The sequence below is a fragment of the Manacus candei genome, unplaced genomic scaffold, assembly GCF_025592945.1.
Source record: "Manacus candei isolate 608988 ecotype Guabito, Panama unplaced genomic scaffold, ASM2559294v1 h1tg000165l, whole genome shotgun sequence".
Classification (NCBI taxonomy): domain Eukaryota; kingdom Metazoa; phylum Chordata; class Aves; order Passeriformes; family Pipridae; genus Manacus; species Manacus candei.
The window spans coordinates 455797-480061 of NW_026138213.1; the positions used below are offsets into that span (position 1 = coordinate 455797).

Consider the following 24265-nt stretch of genomic DNA (forward strand, 5'->3'; position numbering starts at 1 on the left):
TCCACTAGCCCAGGTTGCTCCAAGATCCAAACCTGGCCTTGGACACTTCCAGGGGTGGGAACACTGTAATATTTATGGCATCAAACAGTATCTAAAATATACAGATATTAAGATACAACAATATCTAAAGCACACAGGTTGTCATTGTGGCCACAGAGGAACCTGTTACACATTTGCCAACGAACCTTTATCAGCACAAGTTTAATAAATGTTTCATTCCTGCAGGTATTTGAAGACCATTGATGACAAGGAAAAGCAATATAATGGATATTTAAATACATTTCTGGATACCAGGTAAAAAGTCTTGTACTTTTCTGCAATATTTCCATTTTTTTCTGCTGATTTGTCAATATTGGAGTTTTCTGCTTCACTCTGGGTAAAGGCTCAGGGAGAAATAAGCACTTTAACCTGTATCTCTTAATCTTAAGTTTGTTTAATTTACTTATCCTGAGTAAATATTAATATTTAGAATAATGGACATCTGTCTTTTCATCATACTCTCATATATTTCCCTTGATTACATGATACTGAGTAGAGAGTAGCTGTAGAAAACCTCTAAAATGGCATAAATTTTAAATACTGCTCTGCTGGAAATGTTACTCAAACATTTAACTTCTTTTTATTTCACAGTAATAAATTTGCTAATGAGAAAGTAAAATTGGAAGAGCTTATAAAAAAGAGTCAAGATGACTGCCAGGAGTGTGTGAAAAGAGCTGTTAAAGCAGAGGTACAAACCAAAAAAAAACCACCAAAACCCCTTAAAAACCTTTTGCTAGAGCTTGGATCATTTGTGCTCATTGGAGGTGGGGAAGGTGATAGCAAAAATGTTATTCCAATATTGATTAGTGCTGTTCCTGATGTTTTCCCACAAAACTTTGCAGGTCAAGGTGCATTATTATTATTATTATTATTATTGAATTAGTATTAAAAGTGCAGAAAATCCAGGACATAAATTATTGCCCCAAACAAAATTCAACTCAGATAATTGAGTCACATCCTTGTTTATGAAGAGATTCCATTTGGAATTAACCCCAGAAACATTAAAAAACCTCCCTGTTTTAAGTTATTAATGAATATGTAGCTACTTCCTTATGCAGGTAAAACTCATGTATCAATATTTTTTCTAAACTAAGCTGTTTTATGCTGGAAATGCTTGGAATATTGAGAATATTGTGAACAATTCTCCCTTTCTTAGGAAGAGCTTGAAGGCTCTTGTTGGTCCACTCTAGCCTTCAACCTTGCAGTATTTAAAAGGCTGCCTTTTATAGCTAAATATCTGTTTATTTGCATATAGATGTGTGTGTTTATGTGGGAGAAGCTGCAGAGGGAACTTTTTATCCTCCCCAAAGCCCTGGGATGTTCATTCCACTTGAAATTCCTCCCTGTGGGAACTGGGTGTGTTTGTGCTTTGTGTTGTCAAACTCCTGTTTCAGATTCTAATTAAATTGAATTTCTAATTAAAATTTAGTTGGAGGGGGTTTTTATCCCCTCGTGTTTGAGGGGTTTTTTTAACACTTCTTTTTTTTAACTCTTTGGTTCCAGATCTCAGTATTCCAGAACTGGAAGGAAAGTGAAGTTTGGAAGCTCAATGGCACCGTTGCCAAAGCAGAAGCAAATCTCAAGATGCTGAAGACACTGAGCAGGTACAGAGAGTTCACACCACAAATTTTAGTGCTCCTGGTTGTTAAATACAATTACAGAGTGTTTATTCACTATTATTATTGTTATTGTGATTAAATATTATGAAAATATTTATTATTATTATTATTGTGTTTAAATATTATGAAAATATTTACATTTTTAACATTAAAATTATAATTTTCCCCCTGCTTTAGTATCACACATCTGGGGGATTTTTAAAACTAACTTTATATTTTTATTTTTTAAGAATATAAAATTTTAATATATAAAATATATAAAAGATATATAATACATAAAATATCTATAGTTTATAAAAATATATATCTATATTATATATATTATACATAATATATTTATATATAATATATATCTATATTATATATATTATACATAATATATTTATATATAATATACATCCATATTATATATTATACATAATATATTTATATATAATATATATCTATATTATATATATTATACATAATATATTTATATATAATATACATCCATATTATATATTATACATAATATATTTATATATAATATACATCCATATTATATATTATACATAATATATTTATATATAATATATATCTATATTATATATATTATACATAATATATTTATATATAATATACATCCCTATTATATATTATACATAATATATTTATATATAATATACATCCCTATTATATATTATACATAATATATTTATATATAATATACATCCATATTATATATTATACATAATATATTTATATATAATATACATCTATATTATATATATTATACATAATATATTTATATATAATATACATCCATATTATATATTATACATAATATATTTATATATAATATACATCTATATTATATATATTATACATAATATATTTATATATAATATACATCCATATTATATATTATACATAATATATTTATATATAATATACATCTATATTATATATATTATACATAATATATTTATATATAATATACATCCATATTATATATTATACATAATATATTTATATATAATATATATCTATATTATATATATTATACATAATATATTTATATATAATATACATCCATATTATATATTATACATAATATATTTATATATAATATACATCCATATTATATATTATACATAATATATTTATATATAATATACATCCATATTATATATTATACATAATATATTTATATATAATATACATCCATATTATATATTATACATAATATATTTATATATAATATACATCTATATTATATATATTATACATAATATATTTATATATAATATACATCCATATTATATATTATACATAATATATTTATATATAATATACATCCATATTATATATTATACATAATATATTTATATATAATATACATCCATATTATATATATTATACATAATATATTTATATATAATATACATCCATATTATATATTATACATAATATATTTATATATAATATACATCCATATTATATATTATACATAATATATTTATATATAATATACATCTATATTATATATATTATACATAATATATTTATATATAATATACATCTATATTATATATATTATACATAATATATTTATATATAATATACATCTATATTATATATATTATACATAATATATTTATATATAATATACATCCATATTATATATTATACATAATATATTCATATATAATATATAAATAAAATATATTATATTTTATAAGCTATTACATATTTTATATATAATATGCTATATATATTTTTATATATTTTATATATATAAAATATATATGTAATATATATAACATATAAGAATATGAATTATAAATGTTTAATTTAACTCAGCTTGTGGAAAAGCTGCCTCTAACTCTTATGTTTCAGGCTGGCATCCCTCTGGGAGCAAAACTCACCTGTAATTTTGGGGTGTTTTTTAATAACATTTATCTTCTTGTCACATAATTGAATAAAATATAATATTTAGAGAAAATATGAAATTATAATATCTTAAGTACAGGGGATTTGGGGTATTAAGTATTGCCCCAACCAAAATTCAGCTGGTCTTTGAGGCTCATCCTTATCCCTGTTTTCTGTCTGAGCTGGGGAAGATCTGGCACCTGGGAACATTCCAGTTATTCCCAGTTTTCCCTGGGAAAGAACTGAAGTGTGAACAGAAAATACTGGGCAGCCAAGGTTGTTTTCTTCCTTACAAGGACCTGATTTAGCCCTTGATGGCACCTTAAATTTAAGTCATTAAATTCCCTTTCCCTGTCCTTATGTTGCTGCAAAATCCTAAATTCCATGGGAGGAGTTCACTTCTGGGATTGGATGGAATCTGAACACCAAGAATTTAACTTTTTAACCCAAAATCCCTTAAAATCTTGAAGGGAGAAACTTGTACAGACACCACTGGTCTTAAAGATAAATAATGACAATGGTGGAATTTAACTGCAAATCTTCAATATTTCAGCAGCTCAGCTTCAGCAGCACCTTTGTTGAAGTCACAGATTGATTCCTGGGAAACTTTTATTTCCAATGTAAAGAAACAGCTGGAAAAAGTAGAGGTAAGGCTTCCTTTCTCTTAGCAAGCTTTTAAGTTGAATTTGGGGAAATTAAAACCTTAAATAACTTTGCATTCCTTTTTTTTTTGAAACACCAAGTATTGACCTGGGATTTATTTTTTTTTTTTTTAAATACAGAAGAAAGACACAGTTTTATATCCAGGTTATTTAAATAAATTTACAGTGAATATCTTCTATTTTACAAAGGCAAGGAAATCTGTCCTTTATCCACATGTTTCAAAATTGGATCCCACCTTGTGCTTTAAAATTAGATCCCACATTAACAAGTCTGATCTCTTGGTTCTTTTAGATTTCTTTAGAAATTCGTGGAACTTCTTTAAAAAAAAAAAAAAAACCAACCCAGAAAAGTCTCTGGAAAAGTTCAAATGTAAAGTGTAAATGTGAAATGAAGAGGGATCTTTTAATTAAAGCTGAGGTGGAGGATGATGGTTTGTTTTCCCTCTGCAGGCTGAGTATGAGGAGAAAATTGAGCTGGTGAAAAGTGGTGCCCAGATTTCCCTCACTAAGGTGGAAATTATGGATATTCCCTCTCCTCCCAGTGTCCTGGTGAGTATCTCACCTTTCATGGCAGTTTGAAGTTCTTTCAGTTTGCTTTGAGAGGTTTTTAAGCTGTTTAAAGTTAAACTGAAGATGCTGCACTGATGGTTTTGCACATCCTGGTTTTCCTGTAGAACCAAAATCATGGAATCACAGAAGCTTTGGGTTGGAAAGGACCTTAAAGATCATCTTGTTCCACTCCTTACCATGGGCAGGGCCACTTTCCACTAGAACAGGTTGCTCCAACCTGGCCTTGGACACTTCCAGGGATCCAGGGGCAGCCACAGCTTCTCTGGGCAACCTGTGCCAGGGCCTCCCCACCCTCCCAGCCAGGAATTCCTTCCCAATATCCCATCTAACCCTGCCTTCCTGCAGCTTAAGGCCATTCCCCCTTGTCCTGTCCCTCTATCCCTTGTCCCCAGTCCCTCTCCAGCTCTCTTGGAGCCCCTTTAGGCCCTGGAAGGGGCTCTCAGGTCTCCCTGGAGCCTTCTCTTCTCCAGGTTGAACAGCTCCAAAATCCATCAGGATAAGCCCTATTACAGAGAATCCCAGAATCACTGAGACTGGAAAAGCCCTCCCAGCCCATGGATCCCCCCTGTGCCCCATCCCCACCTTGTCCCCCAGCCCAGAGCACTGAGTGCCACGGCCAGGCCTTCCTGGGACACCTCCAGGGCTGGGCACTCCAAACCTCCCTGGGCAGCCCCTGCCAAGGCCTCACCACCCTTTCCAGGAGGAAATTCCTCCTGAGGAAATTGTTACACCAACACATGAGTGATAACAAACACCAAAATCAACTTCCAGCCACGTCTGGAGTCCAGCCACTTATGGAAATGCCTCTGGAATGAGCACAGCCCAGGGAAATGCTGCTCACAGACATTTTCTCATGGGCCAACAGTTCCACAAATGCTTTGCTCAAATCATGGCAGTTTCTTCTTAACCTTGTGATGGTCCTTTTTACATTTTATATGTGTTTTCTCTCTGCAGAAGATCGTGGGTTTTTCTCTTGTTTGTTCTGGGTATAATTTAGATTTTTTCTCTTGTTTGTTCTGGGTATAATTTAGATTCAAGGCTCCGTTCTGATACTGTAAATTTGAGATTATTACTACACTTTCTCTGGATTTATACAAGTGATTGTTCCACTCCTTTTTTCCTACATACTTTTGCTTCCTCACTTATTTTTAGGTATCTCCTTTCTACTTATTGTCACAGAGTATGTACATAACTTAATCACCACCAATTTCCAGGTTGGGAAAGAGCAACTTTTGAGCCTCTTGTTCTGCCTTTGGAATCTGGTTTTTTTCTGCAGTAAGACCAGAATAACCTTTTAGAAGAGAAATCTGAAAGAAAATAGTCCTGAGGTCAAACAGCTGCACTGATCTTAAGGAGTTCTTAAGATAAATTGAGACCTTCCAGGTCCTTGGCACCACAAAATGTGTCATAATTCAAGCTGCAAATGCTCCAGAGTTCAACTCAAATTTGGTTTAGTCACTGTTTTTCCTGTGAAATGTGTTTTGTTTCCTAGACAATCCCAGCCAGACCTTTGGTCAGTGATCCAGCCATTGTCACCTATTCCTTGGCATCTGCACATCCCAGTTCCCTTCCTGCATTTTCCAGTCCTGAAGGTCAAGGTCCAACACAACCATCCCTTCAAACCCAGGCTGGAGCTAAGGCAGCACATGCCACTGCTGAGGCTGCTTCTGCAAGTGGTGGAGCCGTGAAAACACATCCCCAACCTCCAGAGGGATCATATTCCAATAAACTCCCATCACCTCACCCATCAGGGATTTCTGGAAGTGCCACTCAGCCAACCCAGAACCACCAGGATACCTCAGCTCTGCAACCAAGGCCTCCTGCACTTCCAAACAACAAAAAGCTTCCAAAAGCACTGGAAAATATTATTGCACAGCTCCAGAGTATATTCCCAAACTACAGCAGGTACTGGTTGGAATGAGTGGAATGTTTTAATGGGTGTGATAAGTTCTGCACAGCCAAGGATAAAGTACAACAGGGACTGGTTTTGTTCTCTTTCCAAGGGCCTGGAGTGACAGGACAAGGGGGAATGGTTCAAACTGACAGAGAGTAGGGTTAGATGGGATATTGGGAAGGAATTGTTCCTTGTGAGGGTGCTGAGGGGCTGGGATAGAATTCCCAGAGAAACTGTGGCTGCCCCTGGATCCCTGGAAGTGTCCAAGGCCAGGTTGGAGCAACCTGGTCTAGTGGAAGGTGTCCCTGCCCATGGCAGGGGTTTGGAATGGGATTATCTTTAAGGATGATCCCTTCCAACCCAACCACTCTGTGATTCTGATTATTGTGTAGGGTTTTTTTACAATAAAGGCAGATCCTGGTTACTGAGAGTTCCTGGAACAGGCACCTGCTCCAGTTTGTGGGAGAAGTTGGTGTTTTTAAGGCTCTTCTGGTGGGAATCAAACATGGAGCCTCCAGTGTCGTGTTACCAGTCATTGATCCTTGTTTTTCCTGTCCCTGCAGTTCAGATTTCACTGGTTTTATAAGAGAGGTACAGAGAAGAAATGGGAACACCCTGTCAGGTCTGAGCTTGGATGAGGTTCTGAACCGAGTGACGGAGCTGATCCTGGACCAGCAGAGCCAGGTATGAGGGGGTGGAGCTGCTGCCTCTTCCTGGGAATCTTCTGACAGAGGGAACGGAGCAGCACAGCCCCAAACTACACCAAGTGCCCTTTGCCATCCAGCTCTACATACAAACTCACTCCAAATTCCCTTCTTTGTCTGTTCAGGCACCAACTTCAGCAGGGAGAGTCTCTGCTCCACCAGCCCCGACCGGAGCACGGAGTCGGGAAGCGGCTGCAGAAGGAAATGCCCCCAGTCCCTCCAGGGCAGGACCTGCACCTAAAAACACCTCAAATAAAAACCCACGTCAGCCAAACCTCCAGCCCTGGGGGAATGTTGGAGCAATACCTAAAGCTAAGTGGAAAAAGCAGGACAATGCAGTAAGTTCTCTCTTCCAGTGAGGTCGTTGCCATGTGCTCCGTCCAAGACACGAAACAATGGGGGTATTGCTGGGGGAAAAAAAATAACTGGCTTGTTTATTTTGTGTACAAAAGCTTAAATAGACCTGGTTAAAGTTAGTAAACTAATTGACATAAGTGGAATTTGCTGATTAATTGCTGCTGGCTTTCCAGTAACTGAGCATTCCATGTGCAGGCCTCCAGCGAGGATCCCTGCACGATCTGTCACGATGAGCTGAGCAAAGACTCCTGTGAACTGGAGTGTGGGCATCATTTTCACAGAGAAGTAAGTTCTGGTCTTGTTTTCTGAACTCTCCATTTATCCCTCAGTGCCTAAACAACTGGGCACAATTTGCTTTTTTCCAGCCTTTGGACCCCAGACTCGCCCTAAGAGCTGGTTTTACTGTCTCAGAAAGCTTTAGGGCTTTTTTAAAGTAAAGTGATAATGCATCAGAGTGAATTTAAAGTGAGCCTTCAGAGATTAAATCTGGATTGTTTGCAGCAGTTATGGACTGGGCTATCCCTACATTTGCCACCTGATAGTGGGACTTCATGGGAGTAAAAAAAGTCAGGATTATGTTAGAAATAACTCCGTGTTCCTGTCGGTGACTTTTCCCCTTTGCCTTATTTCTTGACTGCTGATTTCTTCTTGCAGAATAAATGGATTAGAACTGGAGAACATTTTTCTAACCCCAGCCTTTGCCTCCTCCCTCTCTCCCTTGCCCTTGCAGTGCATCAGAACGTGGCTCAAGGAACATTCCAGCACCTGCCCCATCTGCCGTGTCCACGCCCTCCTTCCCGAAGACTTCCCTGAGCTTCCTGCATGGAACAAGTGCACCTAGTCCTGGCTTTATTTCAACACTTTATAGAAATAATCATCATCATAATCAGATGCAAAGTGGCTGCAGAGTAACCCCAGAGCTGAGGGACAGCACCAGGCCCCTGGTTTTATTGGCAGTGGTGACAGAGCTCAGGCTGAGTTGGGATTTCACACTTGGCATTAAGGCCCAGACTCCAAGATCCAGCACTTTTCCTGGCTGCTGCCTGAACGTGGGAAGCTGATGTGGTTCAGGGCTGGCAGCACACAAAACTGGCCTTTGTTTGATTTTTTTTTTTAATTTAATTGAAAAGTAGCAAATCTATTTTATCTGAAAGGCCAGAGCATAATTCCTGTGAAGAGGGAGCTTTCCCTCAGGTTTATTCCACACTGCAACCAAATTCCAGTATCAAACAAGCAGGAGACCCAAATGCAGAACTGGAAGAGCCAAGATATTCCCTTCCTCTGGCATCAACAATTCCAGTTGAACTGCAGGATTCCAGTCAGGCCCTTTGGAGTGCAGTTCATCCCTGCAGCTCCTCCCTGCATAAATTCAAATTGTTTAAATACTGACTTTTTGCAATTTATTGAAGCAAGAATTTTAAAGTGTTCATGTGCATGGAGCTGGAATACAGTGGATCCATTCTTTAATGGATTCTTTAATTCAAACCCTCAAAATAGGGTTTGAATTCCCCCCCACTGTTGAAGAGCTGATCTGTTTAAATGGGAATGACAGGATTTTTATTTTGGCTGAAGCAACATCTGTATTTTGTGCAGGAATTGGTCACCAGTGAGGGGCAGAATTTAAACAGCTCCAAGAATGGTTTTCCCCCTGCCTTCAGAGTCTGAGCTTGCCAGAGCACCTTCAGCATTGTCACATTTGCCTCCAAGAGCCAAAAATGAGGAGTAGAGACTGAAAATCTCAAACTGAAAATCAAATGTGGCTGTTGTCTGAATCCAGGCAGCATTAACTGGATTATGAGCTCATTAGCTAATTCTAGGGATCACTTGTTCCCCCCAGTGATAAATATCCTCCAGCTGAAGTTTTAAACTACTCTGTGATTAATCAGTGTATGAACTGGCACTTGAATAAGAAATTAAAATTACTGCTGCAGCTCATGCAGGGTTGGGGTGTGTGTAATATTTCTGCTAAGTGTGAGTTATGGGTGAGTAAATAATTCCATGGAGCTCAAGCACCTTGGAGCCTGAGGAATTCCAGCACTTGCCTCCTTTTCACCTTCCAGTATTTTTGGGGGGTTGCAGCCTCCCTAATCCAGGTGCTGGGGCTGCTCTTTCCATCCCTTGGGACAACTGGAGTTGGAAGAGCTGCTCTGGGGACTACAAAGAGTGGCTTCCACTTCCCAAAAATCACCCTGTACCATCCCCTGGTCTTAGGGAAAAGTGTGAAGTTTTATTAAATAGCACTTTTTCCCCCCCCAATAAGAGACTGAAATAAAAATTCCAGCTGCTGCTCCCTGAAACACCAGGGCCACCCCTGGAATGACACTGTCCTGCTTGGCAAAGCTGCTGGATAAAGCCAAAGGAAATGACTTTGGGGCACTTTCCTTAATTCTGCCTTTTCAGGAGCTCACTTTTACACTTCCAATTCCCATAATACTTTATACCTGAGCCTGCCTCTACCCCACAGGGAGGATTCATGGAAAAATTCACAATTAAAATCAACTTGTGGCTGTTCCATTAAAACAACCCCCCAATCCACAACCTGTTTGTGTTGGGAAGGTTCTTTCTTGCCTATAAAGTTCCTTTAAGCTGCACAGTTACAAACAGGTGAATTTATTCCTCCAACACAGACTCCTGTTCCCAATTTGACCAAAATTTCCTTGGTGTGACTTCACTTCTTTCACACTGATCCCACAGCAGCACCTCCCAGTGTTGTAGCACCACTTTTTATCCCTTCAAAGACCCTATTTATCATTATATCACAATTCCCAGTATGGATATAACAGGATTCAACAGGTTTAAGGGGTCTTCAAAGGGTTTTGGAACAAGTATGATGGAATTAAATAAGGAGAGAAACTTCCTACGTACTTACACACCAGTTGTAGAAAGCTGCAAAATCATTCCTTCAGGATTTGCCTGAGGAAAAGTGGGAATAACGTGGTGGTTGAAGGCAGAAGGGTCCCTGCCAAGGCTGCCTGGATTGGGAAGTCCAGGTGGGCTCTCTGGGAAAGATGACCAGAGAACTGAGAGCACAAAAGGACCCACAGGGAGTGAGGTGGCTCCAGCTGGAATCAGGCATGGATAAAGTCTCACTTCTCCTCTGAAGAATTTGGGCCTTTTCCAGGAAGTCTTTCCCTGGGTCTTTACATCCTGCAGAGCTTCAGTGGGAAGTTCTCAGTGATGAGATGGTCGTCGTGCAGGAGGACCACGATGTTCACCTCAAACTCTGGGAGAAGGGGAAAAGAAAAGGGAGAATTCCATGGAAAACTGGCTCCTGCCAGCAGGATAAAGGGCAGGAAGGAGCTCCTGCTCTCACACAGGGCACTGCCCCCCAGGCAGAACCTGATCCCACACCTTGGACCCTTCCTGGAGAATTCCTGCCTCGTTCTAATCTTTGGGATTCCTCTGGATTCAGTTGCCAGAGATAAACTGTGACACAAAAGTCTTTTGGACAACAGAGTTCACACATCAAGGAGCAAAATGGCTTGGGAAAGACACCTAAACATGGTGTTTAGAAGCAGGGAAGTGGGAGAATCCCAGGAGAGATTCCTGCCCTGTTGCCAGCATTTAACAGCCTCGGGAAATGAAACTGGACTACAACAGATCTGCAAACTATGGAATAAGAATTCCAGAAGAAGATCTACTCTTTAGATATTATATGGTGTCATTCAAAGCCAAAATCCAATATCAGATCAACAATCAATCCCAAATGGAGACAAGACAAAGCCAGGCAGAGCTAATAAATGAAGGGAAGCAGAAATCAAAATAAACTGAAAATAACTGCCCTTTTTTTAGAGTCTTTGTAACTATATTAAGATACTTCTTATAAATAAAAGTAGCTCCCACACTAACAATTTAAATTGCTATTCAAGAGCTTAAAATGGCAAAAAAATAAGTAAGAATATTATTTTGGGGAAAATCACACAGATTCTGTACCAAGATTCCAACAGGGTGGAGGGAAGAAATACAAACTAGCCAAGTGATTCTTGCAGTAATTGTTTGAGCAAGTGAGGAAAATCCTCATTTTCTTAAGAAAAATGCTGGATTTTGGCCACAATCAGCAGGGGAGGAGCAGGTGGTGTAGGTCAAGAAAAGCAAAGTCACAGCCAGACCAACCTTCCTGCTTCCAGGGCTTCCAGCAGGAGAGTGGGAAACAAAACAGAGAGGAAATGGAAAGAGGGGGTTCTCACTGCTGAGGAAAAGAGGGAATTTTATTCTTGGATTATTATTCAAGTGTTTAATTACGTGCAACTCTTAGCAGGGGAAAAAAAATGACCTGCATTCCACTGTTTCTCCTGTCCCTTTATCATGGAATTCTGTTAGTCAGAAGTAGTTTAATGGTTGCTTAGGGGTTTCTATTGGAAATGTTTGGGCTGTATTTTCTCAATCTGTGACATCCTCTTCAGGAAGCCTCTCCAGGGAAACACCAGGATGTGTTTCCAGGACCAGGCTGTCCCTGGTCCTTCCCGCAGCACCGGATTTATCCCGTTACCTGCCAGAAGCTGAAGGAAAACCAGCAACTCATCCCTGATGGAAACAAAAAAAATGCCTCCAGAGCATCAAGTGCCACACACTCACCAACTTTGAAGTTGGTTGTTTCCAGGGTGGGGCAGGTGAAGAGCCTGGGGAACACCATGTAGATGGGGATGGGGAGGCCCCTGCAGACGTCGCCGTCGGCGATCTGGATGTTCTGGATCTCCGTGGCATCCCGGGCATAACCTTCAGCACAGCCTGGGCAAGGAGCAGAGAGGCACAGGGAGAGCAGGGAAAGGGGAAGAGGTGAGAGAAAGCAGCAAAGATACACTGGGATTGGGGGCAAAAACTTTTGAGCTGCAAGTTAAGGATCACGGAGTTCTTTAAACGAACTGGAATTAATTAAATTCCACCCGGAGCGTGGTTTTGAAGGTCTTTTTAATGCTCTCTGGCTTGTCACAATATTCCAAATTGAAGCTGAACAAGCACAGGTAATTCCTGGGGGCTGTTCCCCACGTTTTCCACGGACAGGGACACTCACCACAGGTCTCCACTCTGACCAGCTGCAGCTCGATGCTCTTCACGGCGGCCTCGGCGCTTTCCACCACCAGCTCCCCCGTCAGGGGCTGGGTGATCACACAGTTGGTGGAATTGAGGTGCCCTCTGATCAGGAATTTGGGGAGGGAGGCTCTCTGGAAAAGAAGGAATCACGAGGATATTCTGAGCTGGAGGGGACCCACAAGGATCACCCAGGCCAACTCTTAAGGAAGAGCAGACTAAGGAAAAAAACCACCCTACAGAGAATTATCCAAATGTGAAGGAAATGCCCCAAAGTTCCAAGGTTAAGAACTCAGGAGTTCAGAAATGAGCTTCAATAACTTTTTCAATCTGTATCCTCACCCATCTGCATTAGGGCATCTCCACAATCCTCTCCCTTGCCATGCATCCCTCCTGCCCATTCCATCCACCCAAGGGATGGACTTTTCCTGGGATGAACTGACAGCACTTGGCCACTACAATTCATCCAGGAGTTGGAACCTTGTGCTGAAGGAGGGAGACTGGCAGGAACAGAATCCGAGTGGTTTGGGTTGGGAGAGACCTTAAAGCCCATCCAGTGCCACCCCCTGCCATGGGCAGGGACACCTTCCACTATTCCAGGTTGTTCCAAGCCCGTCCAACCTGGCCTTGGGCACTTCCAGGGATCCAGGGGCAGCCACAGCTTCTCTGAGAATTCTATCCCAGCCCCTCCCCACCCTCACAGTCAAGAATTTCTTCCCAATATCCCACCTAACCCTGCCCTCCTTCAGGCTTCCCAAAGCCACTCAAGGATGTAAAAAAATGGCACAACCAAGGACCAAAATACAGATTTTTAAGGGCTTTTGGCTATCCATGGTATAAAATGTTTTTCTTGGCTCCACTGCCTCCTTTCACTCAGGAAAAGGATACAAATATCCAGTGGTTACTGAACAAAATTCCACCTTGAATTGGTCACCATGATGTGAAAGATGAGGCAGAATCACTTTATTGCTTAGAAAAGTGAGAAAGAAGGGGATAAAAAGAGCTGATTATCTGCAGGGCAGCATTTAATCATTCCCCTGGTCTCACTCAGAATCACACAAACATTACATTTAAAATAAGAGAACAGCAAATCCTTTTACCTCTTTAACATTTTGCAGAGTTTCAGGAGTGATGGTGAAGTCCACGGGGCTGGGCAGCAGCTTCCCCTTCTGTGACTGCAAGGAAGGACAGAGTTAAACTGGGAGCTCTGATCCCCAAAACATCCAGAGAAGATTAAAAACCACAACACTTGGCTGCTCCAAACCAGCTGGAAAAGCAGGAATACCCTCCCTATCTGAAGCATACAGTGTGTTAGAGGGGAAAAAAAAATTAAATTCCACGTCTTTTAATGTATAAATAATTTCATTTTACACGTCCCTGGAAATGTTTCCTTTCATTATTAAATTTGGGCAGGGCCAATGAGTTGTATAAACTCTCCCTCCCTGTCCTTATCCCCCACCAATGGGCTGGACTGGAATTCTTTGTTAGGATCTGCCTTCACTCCTTAAGAATTCCAAATAGCTGCTGCTGCCCAGCTGCAAGATGGAAGAGATTAGCAAAAGATTGGCTGTGTTTGCCCAAAATGACAAATTCTGGCAGAGGAGAAGCTTAAGGGAAATGGTGCATTGAGCACTGACAGTGAGAATTATATGTTCAGTAAAACCTCATTAATTCCCCCTGACTGAGAGATTCATGATTTACTGACTTGTGATCTCAGAAGTGCTGTAGTGGGAACAAGAAATAAAACCAGGAAAACTGCAGGATATGTAATTTTTCACTGTTTTGACAAGTGTGGCTCACTTATAATGTAATAATGGACCAATAAAATGTAGCATAATGTATTTTAGGAAATAATGAAATCTTACCATAAACTTGTTTATGACACCAAACTAAATCTTTTAGAAAGGCATTACAGAGCTAAAATAACATATTTCCACCACTGGTCATAAGTAAAACAAAAGATTCTTATATTCACTGTCCTGTTGGAGTTCAAAGGAATGATACAAACAGGATGTTCCAGCCAGTTTTATATGGAACAAGAGGTGTTTAATTAGGTCTGTACTGTCCTGACCTGCTCTGGACAGGCACAAATCAACATAAACCAGACCCAAATCTGATACAGGAACTTCAAACAACCAGCAAAACATTTCCTGGGAGACAGTCAGACCTCATCCTACAAGGATTAGGTATTTGGGACAATTAGGAACCACAGAGTGGTCAGGCCTTGGAATAAATGTCCCAGGGAGGTGGTGGAGTGGCTGATTCTGGAAGTGTTTTAGGATGTGGTCCTTGGGGTCATGGATTAGGGGTGATTCTGGTGGGACTGGATGTTCCTGAAGGTCTCTTCCAGCCTTGATCCTGGGAGTCAGGGCTCTAAATCACAACTACTCCTCTGAAGAACAGAAATCAGGAATTTTTCTCTTCCCCACCAAACCCCCATTTCTAGGACAGGCACTGTGGGGGCCTCAAACCTTTGGCTGAGAACTCCTGGGATAATTTGAAACAGTGTTCAGAAGAATGACATCATATTTATCCAACCCCCCCATTGTTCCTGAACTGAGAGCATGAATAAGAGAATAAACTCAGGGCAGTGTAAAACCATCTTAAAATCCAAATCCTCTATGTCCTGTTTTCTTTAAAATCAAAAGAAATGGGTTGTTCTCACCAGAACTGTCAGCTCAGCTCTTTGGGGTGGGTTTGTTTTGGGGTTTGCTTCCTCCACTCAGATATTTTGGACAGTGCTCTCCTGTGCAGGGCCAAGAGCTGGATTTGATGATCCTTGTGTGTCCTTCCTAACTCAGGATGTTCCCTGATTTTGCACTCCTACAAATTCCATGGGTTTACTTGGTTTTCTAACCTTCTAAACTTCACTTAAAGTGGAGGAAAAAACCCCCAAATCTCACTTACCAGGGAGTGGACAATGAATTCACAAGTCTTAGTCAGGTCCTTTGCCAGCAGAGACCGTCTCATGTCACACCTCAGGGTGTACTGGTGGGAATGGGATGACACAGGGAAAAGAAGAGCTTTAATTCAGATTTACTCTCTCTCCAGTTCAGATTTATTCTCCCTCTTTCAACTTTTCATCCTTTTTGTTGCCTCTGTGCAGAATGTTGCTGCTGTTACCTCCAGCTCAGGGTGATTATGGAATTGCTTTTCCCCCCTCCTCTCCTCTGGATAAGGGATTATTGACACAATGTATTCACAGCCCTCCTAATTTTAAATTTATTGCAAGGGTTGAGCTTAAGTGGTAACAGTTCTGAGGGTATTTAATGGGGAACTGTCTTTAACCACACAGCTGAGCTTAAAGTTTGCAGTGAAATCAGGCAACGAGGTTAATTTGCTGCCAAATTCCTCCCCTAAAAATGGGAGCCATAAACCAGCCAGCTGAAAATAGTTATCCCAGTAATCCCACACTTCAGCAGCTCTAACAAAGCCTCTGAGTGTCCTTACAGGACAGGGAATTTGTTGGGATGGGGGTTTTGTTGTGGTTTGGTTTGAACTCCTTCTTTCCAGATGAGGAACTGGCAAAAAGAGGTGCCCTCAGAGCAGGGATTTGGCTTCCTCACTTCTCCTTCATGGCCCCAAACCTCCCCATCAGTGGATAATTAAAAGGTCTCTGCATGAGAACAGAGACTTGAACCCACAACTAATCCCTAAATCAAAAAAGAGAGGCTTAATTAAACTGCCCAGGCCTTGGACAGAGGTTTAGGAAGTGTCTCTTAACCAGCACCTCAGTGTTACATTTTCCTCTTCAGGAGAGCAGGACTCAAAAGTTTGGCTGAAATCTGAATTATTCATTTTTTAAATTGCATTTTATCCTCCAGCTTGTCAAGAGAAGCTACACAGAGGAGAGAGGGAATGACAGAACAAACCAAATATTCCCCATTTAAAGAGCACCTTAAACCAACTGCTGCTGATCACAGAAAGTTATTTGGGATATGGGAAGCAACTGAACCAGTTCTGCACCATTTCTGACAGACCCACCACAAACAACAAATGTTCCAAAACCTGAAAAAATAGATGGGAAGTCCTTAAAAAAAAAGACAAAAAACCAAGGGATTTTTTTTTCTTTTAGTTACTTCTGACAGGCTGATGGGGGGTGGTGTAGTTAGGTTGGTTTTTTAATTCCACACTGTAATAAAAGAATTAACTGTCTAACACAATATTTACCTTCAAGAGACAGGTGAGGAAAGGCTTTCCCTCAAAAATAAAACCAAAACAACCCCCCAAAAAACCCCTAAACCAACCAACCCACTTATGTTATGACAATTTTTAACCAAAAAAGGTCCAAGCTCAAACTTGTGGTAGTTCCACAAGATTCTGTCAACAGCACCAATCCCACACAGATTTGGGCAGGGAATGTTATTCCTCATGGGAAAGCAAACAATCCCTGGTTTGGAAGCTGCCACGAGCTCTCAACACTTTGGTTTGAGTTTTCCTGGTGAGATTACACATTTATTTTGAACAAACCCACCCTGGGTGCAGCTGTTTTGCAGGAAGGGGATGGACACTTTATCCTCAATTCCCATGGATTGAGAGATGCTTTAGAACAGGTTCTGCAGCTGAAAGGGCAGATTTTTATGGAGAGAAGCTCACCTGGATGTTAACAAACACACCATGGTATGTCTCATACAGGACTTTGTTCCCCTTCATGTGCAGTGGGAATTCAAAGGGAATTTCTGTCTTGCCACTGGGAAGCTTCCCTGGTTTTACCATTTCAATGGTGCTGTTAATAATCTGAATAGGCTGCAAAGAGAAATAGTAGGGAAGTTTAGGTTGAAACAGAGAACCAACAACATCCACTAAACTCTAACAGACTTCCTGGTTTTCCAGAATCTCAGGTACCTCTTCACAACACACAGTGCTGGGATAATTCTTTGCAATGAAAAGAAATATTAATACTTTCCTCAGGACAACCATTTGTGGTCTGTTTTATGGCTGCATCACACTAGTGACCAAAGATGTCCAGGGAGCTCCATCAGCAGCATCTCCAGCACTCTGGAAAGTGGAGTTTTGCTTGGAGGTGACACTTCTTTTCCCTCTGGAATTTTATTATTATTTTCCCCAACATGAGAAAGATGTGGAGCTGTTGGAACAAGCCCAGAGGAGCCCACTAAGTTGATCCAAGGGCTGGAGCAACTCTGCTCTGGAGCCAGGCTGGGAGAGCTGGGGGTGTTCACCTGGAGGAGAGAAGGCTCCAGGGAGAGCTGAGAGCCCCTTGCAGGGCCTAAAGGGGCTCCAGGAGAGCTGGAGAGGGATGGAGGGACAGGACAAGGGGGAATGATTCAGGCTGCCAGAGGGCAGGGTTAGGTGGGATATTGGGAAGGAATTGTTGCTGGGAGGGTGGTGAGGCCCTGGCCCAGGTTGCCCAGAGAAGCTGTGGCTGCCCCTGGATCCCTGGAAGTGTCCAAGACCAGGTTGGACAGGGCTTGGAGCAACCTGGGCTGGTGGAAGGTGTCCCTGTCCATGGCAGGGGGTGGCACTGGATGATCTTTAAGATCCCTTCCAACCCAAACCATCCTGTGATTCTGGGATCTTCAGCTAATGTTGAACTTTCCTTCATTTCCATTTCCCTGCTTTCCCCTTCATTTCCATGCCATGAAATCCTTTGACCACCTGAGAGCCATTAAGGAAAGATTTCCTCTGGGAAGAGAGACAGAGTTTTTGTGCTGAAAACATCAAGCTGTGCAGGTCTTACCTTGACAGAGTTGTAGAAAGCCTCAAACACCCCCACACTTTTGGCACTGAGCTGCAGATTTACTGACCCCTCCATGGTTAAGGAGATTCCCTGGTGCTGGACTGTGTCCTTGCTTGTGATGACCACAACTCCAGAAAGAACTTCCTGATGGGAAAGAAGACAACATGAAAACATTTGTTTAAATCCACTTTTTCCAGAGCTGTTGGCCAGACTGTGTAACTGATCTTCAAACTCGAGGAAACTGTTCCCAAAGAACGGTGTAACCTCCTCAGGAGACACAAAGAGTGATGATAAAGGAATGTAGGGAGAGAGCTCTGCACTTCTGGCTTGTTTTCCTTAAAAATATCATCCTCCTCTTTGCAGAAGAGCTTCAACTTCTTCCCAAAGTTTCAAGATCTTCCTCTCCAGGAAGATAAAAAACACCCCCAGCAACAACAATTGGGTCAGCTGGCAACAGACAAGTTCCATTCCATGTGTTAGAATAAACTTCCAGGAGGAATTGTCCCATTGGAAGTGGGATGGACAGCCATGGGAGAGGGAAGGCACAACTGAGAAGGTGTGACTCAACTCAAGAGTGGGGCAGAATAGACTTAAAATACATAAACAAAATACATAAAAAAACAGCTGCTCTGCCACAGGAACAAGGAGAAATAGTTTCAAAGTGTATCTGAATCCAAGGCATGAGCTGTGTGACTCCAGGAATGTGTCACTTCAACCCAGGAAGGATGTGTTGTGCACAAAACATCCTTTTGCTGCATCCTCAGAGTATCAGCTCAGGAGTTCTGACAGGGAGAAACAGGTGAGTGCAGGGGAGCAACACACGATTCACTTCCCATTCCCCACAGTTCATCCTTCCCCTCTCCAGCACCAAAGAATCTGCTTCAATCCTGAGCTCCATGGAAAAATTCACAGCTGGAAAGGGCAGCAAGTGATGGACAAGCTGAAAAGTTCCCAAGGGATAATCTTCTCTCCTGCTCCTTCACCAGGCAAACAGACACCAAGGTAGAGCTCACTCCAAGCATGGGAGAATTCCCACTGCCCTCTCCCCACCCAACCAGCTCAAACCAGGCCCTCCTGTTGGAATTTTGGCAGCCTTTTGCCTTTCCTGGTGGTACAGGATGCCAAAAATGGGTCAGGGGGGGCTCGAGGAAGAAGGGGGCAGGAGAACATCCGGCAGCAGGACCAAGGCTGGAAAGAGGATGTGCAGCAAGTGGGAAATGCCAGGGCAGGAGGCACGAGCACAAAAGGACAGGGAAGAAAAGCTGACCTAAATTCGGCTCTGCTCTGCTAAGGGGCCTTAATTAGCACAAGCAATTAGGTTATTGCTGTGAAAAACGAGTCCAGCTCAGCTATGAGAAGTGAGGACAATCCTGAACACAGGAACTGCTTTAATAAAGAAGTTTCCCACCACACAGCAACAGCCTCTTCCAGAGCTGCTGCCCACACACTTCCACATGGGAAGGGGGCACGTCCTGGGGGCAGAAAGGAGAAGGATGACTTGAAGTTAAATAAGAATTTTCCTCTCAACATTTCTTCAAAAATGGAAAAACAGCTCAAAATCTTGTCCCTCTGCCCCCTCAGGTGAGACCCCCCCTGCAGAGCTGCTCCAGCCCTGGGGAACAGCCCAGCAAGGACATGGAGCTGCTGGAGAGAGGCCAGAGCAGGAACCAAGAGGATGCCAGGGCTGGAGCAGCTCTGCTGGGAGGAAAGGCTGGGAGAGCTGGGATTGTTCAGCCTGGAGAGGAGAAGCTTTGGGGTGACCTGATTGTGGCCTTGCAGGACCTGAAGGGGCTCCAGGAAAGATGGAGAGAGACTATTTCCAAGGGCTGGAGGGACAGGACAAGGGGGAACGGCTTCCAACTGCCAGAGAGTAGGGTTAGATGGGATATTGGGAAGGAATTGTTGGCTGTGAGGGTGGGGAGGGGCTGGGATAGAATTCTCAGAGAAGCTGTGGCTGCCCCTGGATCCCTGGAAGTGTCCAAGGCCAGGTTGGACGGGGCTTGGAGCAACCTGGGACAGTGGAAGGTGTCCCTGCCCATGGCAGGGGTGGCACTGGATGGGCTTTAAGGTCCTTTCCAACCCAAACCATTCCATGAGTACAACAAAAAGCCTTTACAGGTCACCAGAGTGGGGGAAAGGGAAGAAGGATGAAGAAGACACTGTAATGTTTTCTTAAGGAGTTTCTGTGCCAGCAGATGATGCTTCTCTGTGACAGGGGATAAAGTCAATTCTGTCTGGTCTCCAGAAGTGCTACTTTGCCCTTTTTTGTGTAAAATCAGGGCCCCCCTAAGCACAAACCTGTCAATACATTTGTCCTTTTAAAAAGTACAACTCAAAGGACAGAAGCTCACCAAGATGTTCAAATACCTTAAGAGTTAACACACAGTTTAGGAGGAAACTTTACTCCTCCAACACATTTGCAAACATGACCATTTCTGAAGTATACAAATACCAAATTTCCCCCCAAAAAAACCCCCAAACCTGCACACATTCCATGCCTAATTAGAGATCTGCACCTCCTTTCTGCCCCTATAATATTCCCATTAAAGATCCATGTTGTATTCGTGGTGCACAGCTCTTCCACCATTGTGTTTTTACCTCAGACCTCCAAATTCCAGGCCCACTTAATGAATTAAAATCACAAACCTTTCCACGTGGAGTTAAAGGGGAAGCAACAAACAAAACTGACAGATTGACTGGCCAGAAATACCTTAATTTTAGCTTAAAACAGAAGGAATAGCCCTTTCCCATATTCAAAAAATATCCAGTTCAAAGTGACATAAAGCAAGCTAAGGGGAGAAACTGTAAATCCAGTTTTCCCAGCATGAAAACCGTTCAATAAATGGAATTTTGGGGCATGGAAAGGATTTTTATGATACAAGTGTGTGGCTGGATGGACAGGAAAAAAAAAAAAGACCTGAACATTTCTGCTGAAAAACTAAATATTTCTAGATAAATTGTGATAAAAATTAAAAATATTCCTTCCTTTCCTTCCCTGTCCTTCATTCCCTTTCCTTCTGAGCCCCACCGGCTTCCCCAGAGCCTGGTCAGGGTCCTCCCGTGGTACTCAGGGGAAAGAAGGACAAAAAGCATCCTTTAATCCCAAAGACAATTCCCAAAATCCCAGAGCTGAGCTCCAGGTGGCTACAGGAGACCTGCGGGAAGCTGTGCCAGGCTTGGGGAGGAGGGAGAGCTCCGTGCAGGGAAACAGGGAAAGCTCTGGGAAGGGATACAGGGAAAACTCTGGGACACAGGGAAAGCTCCAGGTACTGGGAAAGCTCCAGGTACTGGGAAAGCTCCAGGTACTGGGAAAGCTCCGGGACACAGGAGAAAAAAGCTCCCGGACACAGGAGAAAAAAGCTCTGGGATACAGGAGAAAAAAGCTCTGGGATACAGGAGAAAAAAGCTCCGGGATACAGGAGAAAAAAGCTCCGGGATACAGGGGAAAAAAGCTCCGGGATACAGGAGAAAAAAGCTCCGGGATACAGGGGAAAAAAGCTCCGGGATACAGGGGGAAAAAGCTCCGGGATACAGGGATAAAAAAAAGCTCCGGGCTGGAGTACAAGGAAAGCTCTGGGTAGGGACATAGGGAAAAGATTCGGGACACAGGGAAAACCCTGGGACGCAGGGAAAGCTCCGGGACGGAAGGAAAGCCCTGGGACACAGGGAAAGCTCAGGGACACAGGGAAAGCTCAGGGACACAGGGAAAGCTCTGGGACACAAGGAAAGCTCTGGGACACAAGGAAAGCTCTGGGACACAGGGAAAGCCCTGGGAACACAGAGAAAGCCCTGGGAACACAGGGAAAGCTCTGGGACACAGGGAAAGCTGCGGCACCGCGACGGCTCCGACAGGAGAGGGCGGACGTCGCCGCTTCCCGAGGAATCCCGCCTTCTCGGATGGTCCCGGGAGATTCCCAGCGGGAAGCCGCGACCCGCAGCCGGGCCGCGATCCACACACGGAATCCCAGGATGGCTGGGGTTGGAAGGGACCTCCGGAGATCGCCCAGGGCAGGGAAGGGCCACTTGGGGCGGGTGACACAGGAACGTGTGTCCAGGTGGGTCTGGAATATCCCCAGTGAGGAGACTCCACACCCTCTCTGGTCTCTGTTCAGGGCTGGGTCACTGCCCAGCAAAGAAGTTCTTCCTCATGTCCAGGTGGAACTTCCTGGGCATCAGTTCCTGCCCGTTCCTCTTGTGCCATTGCTGGGCCCCCCCGAGCAGAGCCTGGTCCATCCTCTCCCTGCAGACCCCACAGACCTGGGGGAGGTCCCCTCTCAGTGTCTGCTCTGGAGGCTGAACAGCCCCAGCTCCCTCAGCCTTTCCTGCTCCCAGAGATGCTCCATCCCTTCAGCATCTCCGCAGGAGAATCATCTTCCAGCAGCTCCATGTCCCTGCTGTCCTGAGGAGCCAGAGCAGGACCCAGCCCTGCAGATGTGCCTCCCAGGGCTGGGCAGAGGGGCAGGATCCCCTCCCTGACCTGCTGGCGACGCCCTTCCCGATGCCCCGCAGGGCGCCGCTGTCGCGACACCCTCACGCCCGTGGGTGGGTCACGCCCTGTCCCGCCGCGCTCTCCCCGCGCTGTGCCCGCGCCAGACGCACCCCATCGCGATAGACCTTCCCGGCCCGCTTCACCCTCACGTCCAGCGCCGTCCCCATCGCCCCGCTCACGTGACAGCCCCGCGCGCGCACGTGACCGGGCGGGTCCCCCCTCCCTCCTCGCCCCCCCCCCCCCCAACATCCGGGTCCCCGGCTCGTCACTTCCCAGACGCTGACGCCGCTTCCCGCCCGGCCCCGCCCACCGCGCGGTTGTCATGGCAACGCGAGGGAGGGGCCGGGTGACGCGCCGCGTCCTCCTTGTGGAACTACAGCTCCCGGCGTGCTTTGCGCGCCGGTGCGAGAGCCCTGCGTGCTTCGCGCGTCGCGGGGGCTGACGGGAGTTGTAGTCCGCCTGCCGCCGTGGCGGCCGTGGCAGCGCCTGAGCCCACGGTCGGACAATGGAATCCCGGGAAAGGCTTCGCTGCCCTTAAATTTATCCCCCTGACTACACTATACAGTCTCAAGAACCCATATATGCCAGTAGTGAACTTATCCCTGCTCTAATTACACACGTGATTCATCACACTGAATTTCCAGGCACGCCCCCGGCCTCTGCCCTCAGAGTTCCCTGGAGCTTGTCCCGATAAATTTAGGAAGGCGATTAAATGCCTTGCGAAATACGCAGGGGGGGAATTCGCGTTAAAAACCCGAAGCACAGAAAGGCCCGGCGTGGAAATGCGCGTGGTGCAGTCTGAGTGCCGAGAAACCCTTCCATCCCTCCCAGGTGTGGCCACAGACGGGGGATTCCCGTGATTCCAGCGGGAACAGAACTTCTCCATCGGCGGAATCCCAACTCCCGGAGTAAACATCTAGAGCAGGAGCCGAGCTGTGAATTTTAGTCCTTTCCCAAGCCATTATTCTCACCTAATTCTTCGCACATCATTCTCTGAACAGCCAGGGCAGCCTCCACTGCGGTGTTACAGCACAAGCTCCAGTGTCATTTTAAAGTGGGAATTCTTTAATTCACTCTTAAACCATGACCTGGGGAGGGAGCAGGGACGGTGACAGATTCCTGCTCTTTCTTTTGCCTTTTTTTTTTCTATTTTTGCCTTTTTTTTTTTTTCATTAGCAATCAAAGTAACTGAAATCCTGAACAAATCAGAGTCTGTGCAGCTCAGGGAAAGCCGGTTCTGCTGCAAGGAATGTGCCTAAAGGGCACAGCTGAAGGGGCACGACAAGTTTAGGTT

General features: G+C 43.5%; 3 protein-coding genes across 12 annotated transcripts in view; 1 reads left to right on the forward strand and 2 right to left on the reverse strand.

The window, feature by feature from the left end:
- The window catches only part of PIGP (phosphatidylinositol glycan anchor biosynthesis class P), a 58667-nt gene extending 53301 nt beyond the window's left edge, over window positions 1-5366 (reverse strand). For both annotated transcript variants that reach the window (XM_051773067.1, XM_051773068.1), the window contains exon 1: window positions 5019-5366. In XM_051773067.1, the coding sequence (XP_051629027.1) occupies window positions 5019-5157 (139 nt within the window). In that variant the 5' untranslated portion in view covers window positions 5158-5366. The remainder of the gene's footprint in view (window positions 1-5018) is intronic.
- Window positions 1-9455, forward strand: part of TTC3 (tetratricopeptide repeat domain 3) — a 51699-nt gene extending 42244 nt beyond the window's left edge. For 8 of the 9 annotated variants that reach the window (XM_051773037.1, XM_051773039.1, XM_051773034.1 and 5 more), the window contains 10 exons: window positions 226-294; window positions 631-727; window positions 1543-1643; window positions 4123-4216; window positions 4682-4780; window positions 6294-6706; window positions 7259-7379; window positions 7525-7737; window positions 7952-8041; window positions 8487-9455. In XM_051773037.1, the coding sequence (XP_051628997.1) occupies window positions 226-294; window positions 631-727; window positions 1543-1643; window positions 4123-4216; window positions 4682-4780; window positions 6294-6706; window positions 7259-7379; window positions 7525-7737; window positions 7952-8041; window positions 8487-8597 (1408 nt within the window). In that variant the 3' untranslated portion in view covers window positions 8598-9455. The remainder of the gene's footprint in view (window positions 1-225; window positions 295-630; window positions 728-1542; window positions 1644-4122; window positions 4217-4681; window positions 4781-6293; window positions 6707-7258; window positions 7380-7524; window positions 7738-7951; window positions 8042-8486) is intronic. The other variant, XM_051773035.1, reaches the window with a different exon arrangement.
- VPS26C (VPS26 endosomal protein sorting factor C) lies at window positions 8453-23190 on the reverse strand. Its single transcript, XM_051773063.1, has 8 exons — window positions 23082-23190; window positions 18483-18626; window positions 17381-17530; window positions 15692-15772; window positions 13885-13959; window positions 12768-12918; window positions 12332-12484; window positions 8453-10979 (listed from the first exon to the last, which is right to left on the reverse strand). The coding sequence occupies exons 1-8, from the start codon at window positions 23136-23138 to the stop codon at window positions 10897-10899; spliced, it is 894 nt and encodes a 297-aa protein (XP_051629023.1). The 5' UTR covers window positions 23139-23190; the 3' UTR covers window positions 8453-10896.
- Between the last annotated feature and the right edge of the window lie 1075 nt (window positions 23191-24265).

Excerpts from the sequence above, each read along its gene's own strand:
- VPS26C (XM_051773063.1), bottom strand. The coding sequence starts at position 23,138 with ATGGGGACGGCGCTGGACGTGAGGGTGAAGCGGGCCGGGAAGGTCTAT. Across the intron at positions 13,960-15,691 it reads AATTCATTGTCCACTCCCTG|TCACAGAAGGGGAAGCTGCT; the intron begins GTAAGTGAGATT and ends CCTTCCTTGCAG. Across the intron at positions 12,919-13,884 it reads CTCTGCAAAATGTTAAAGAG|AGAGCCTCCCTCCCCAAATT; the intron begins GTAAAAGGATTT and ends CTTCTTTTCCAG.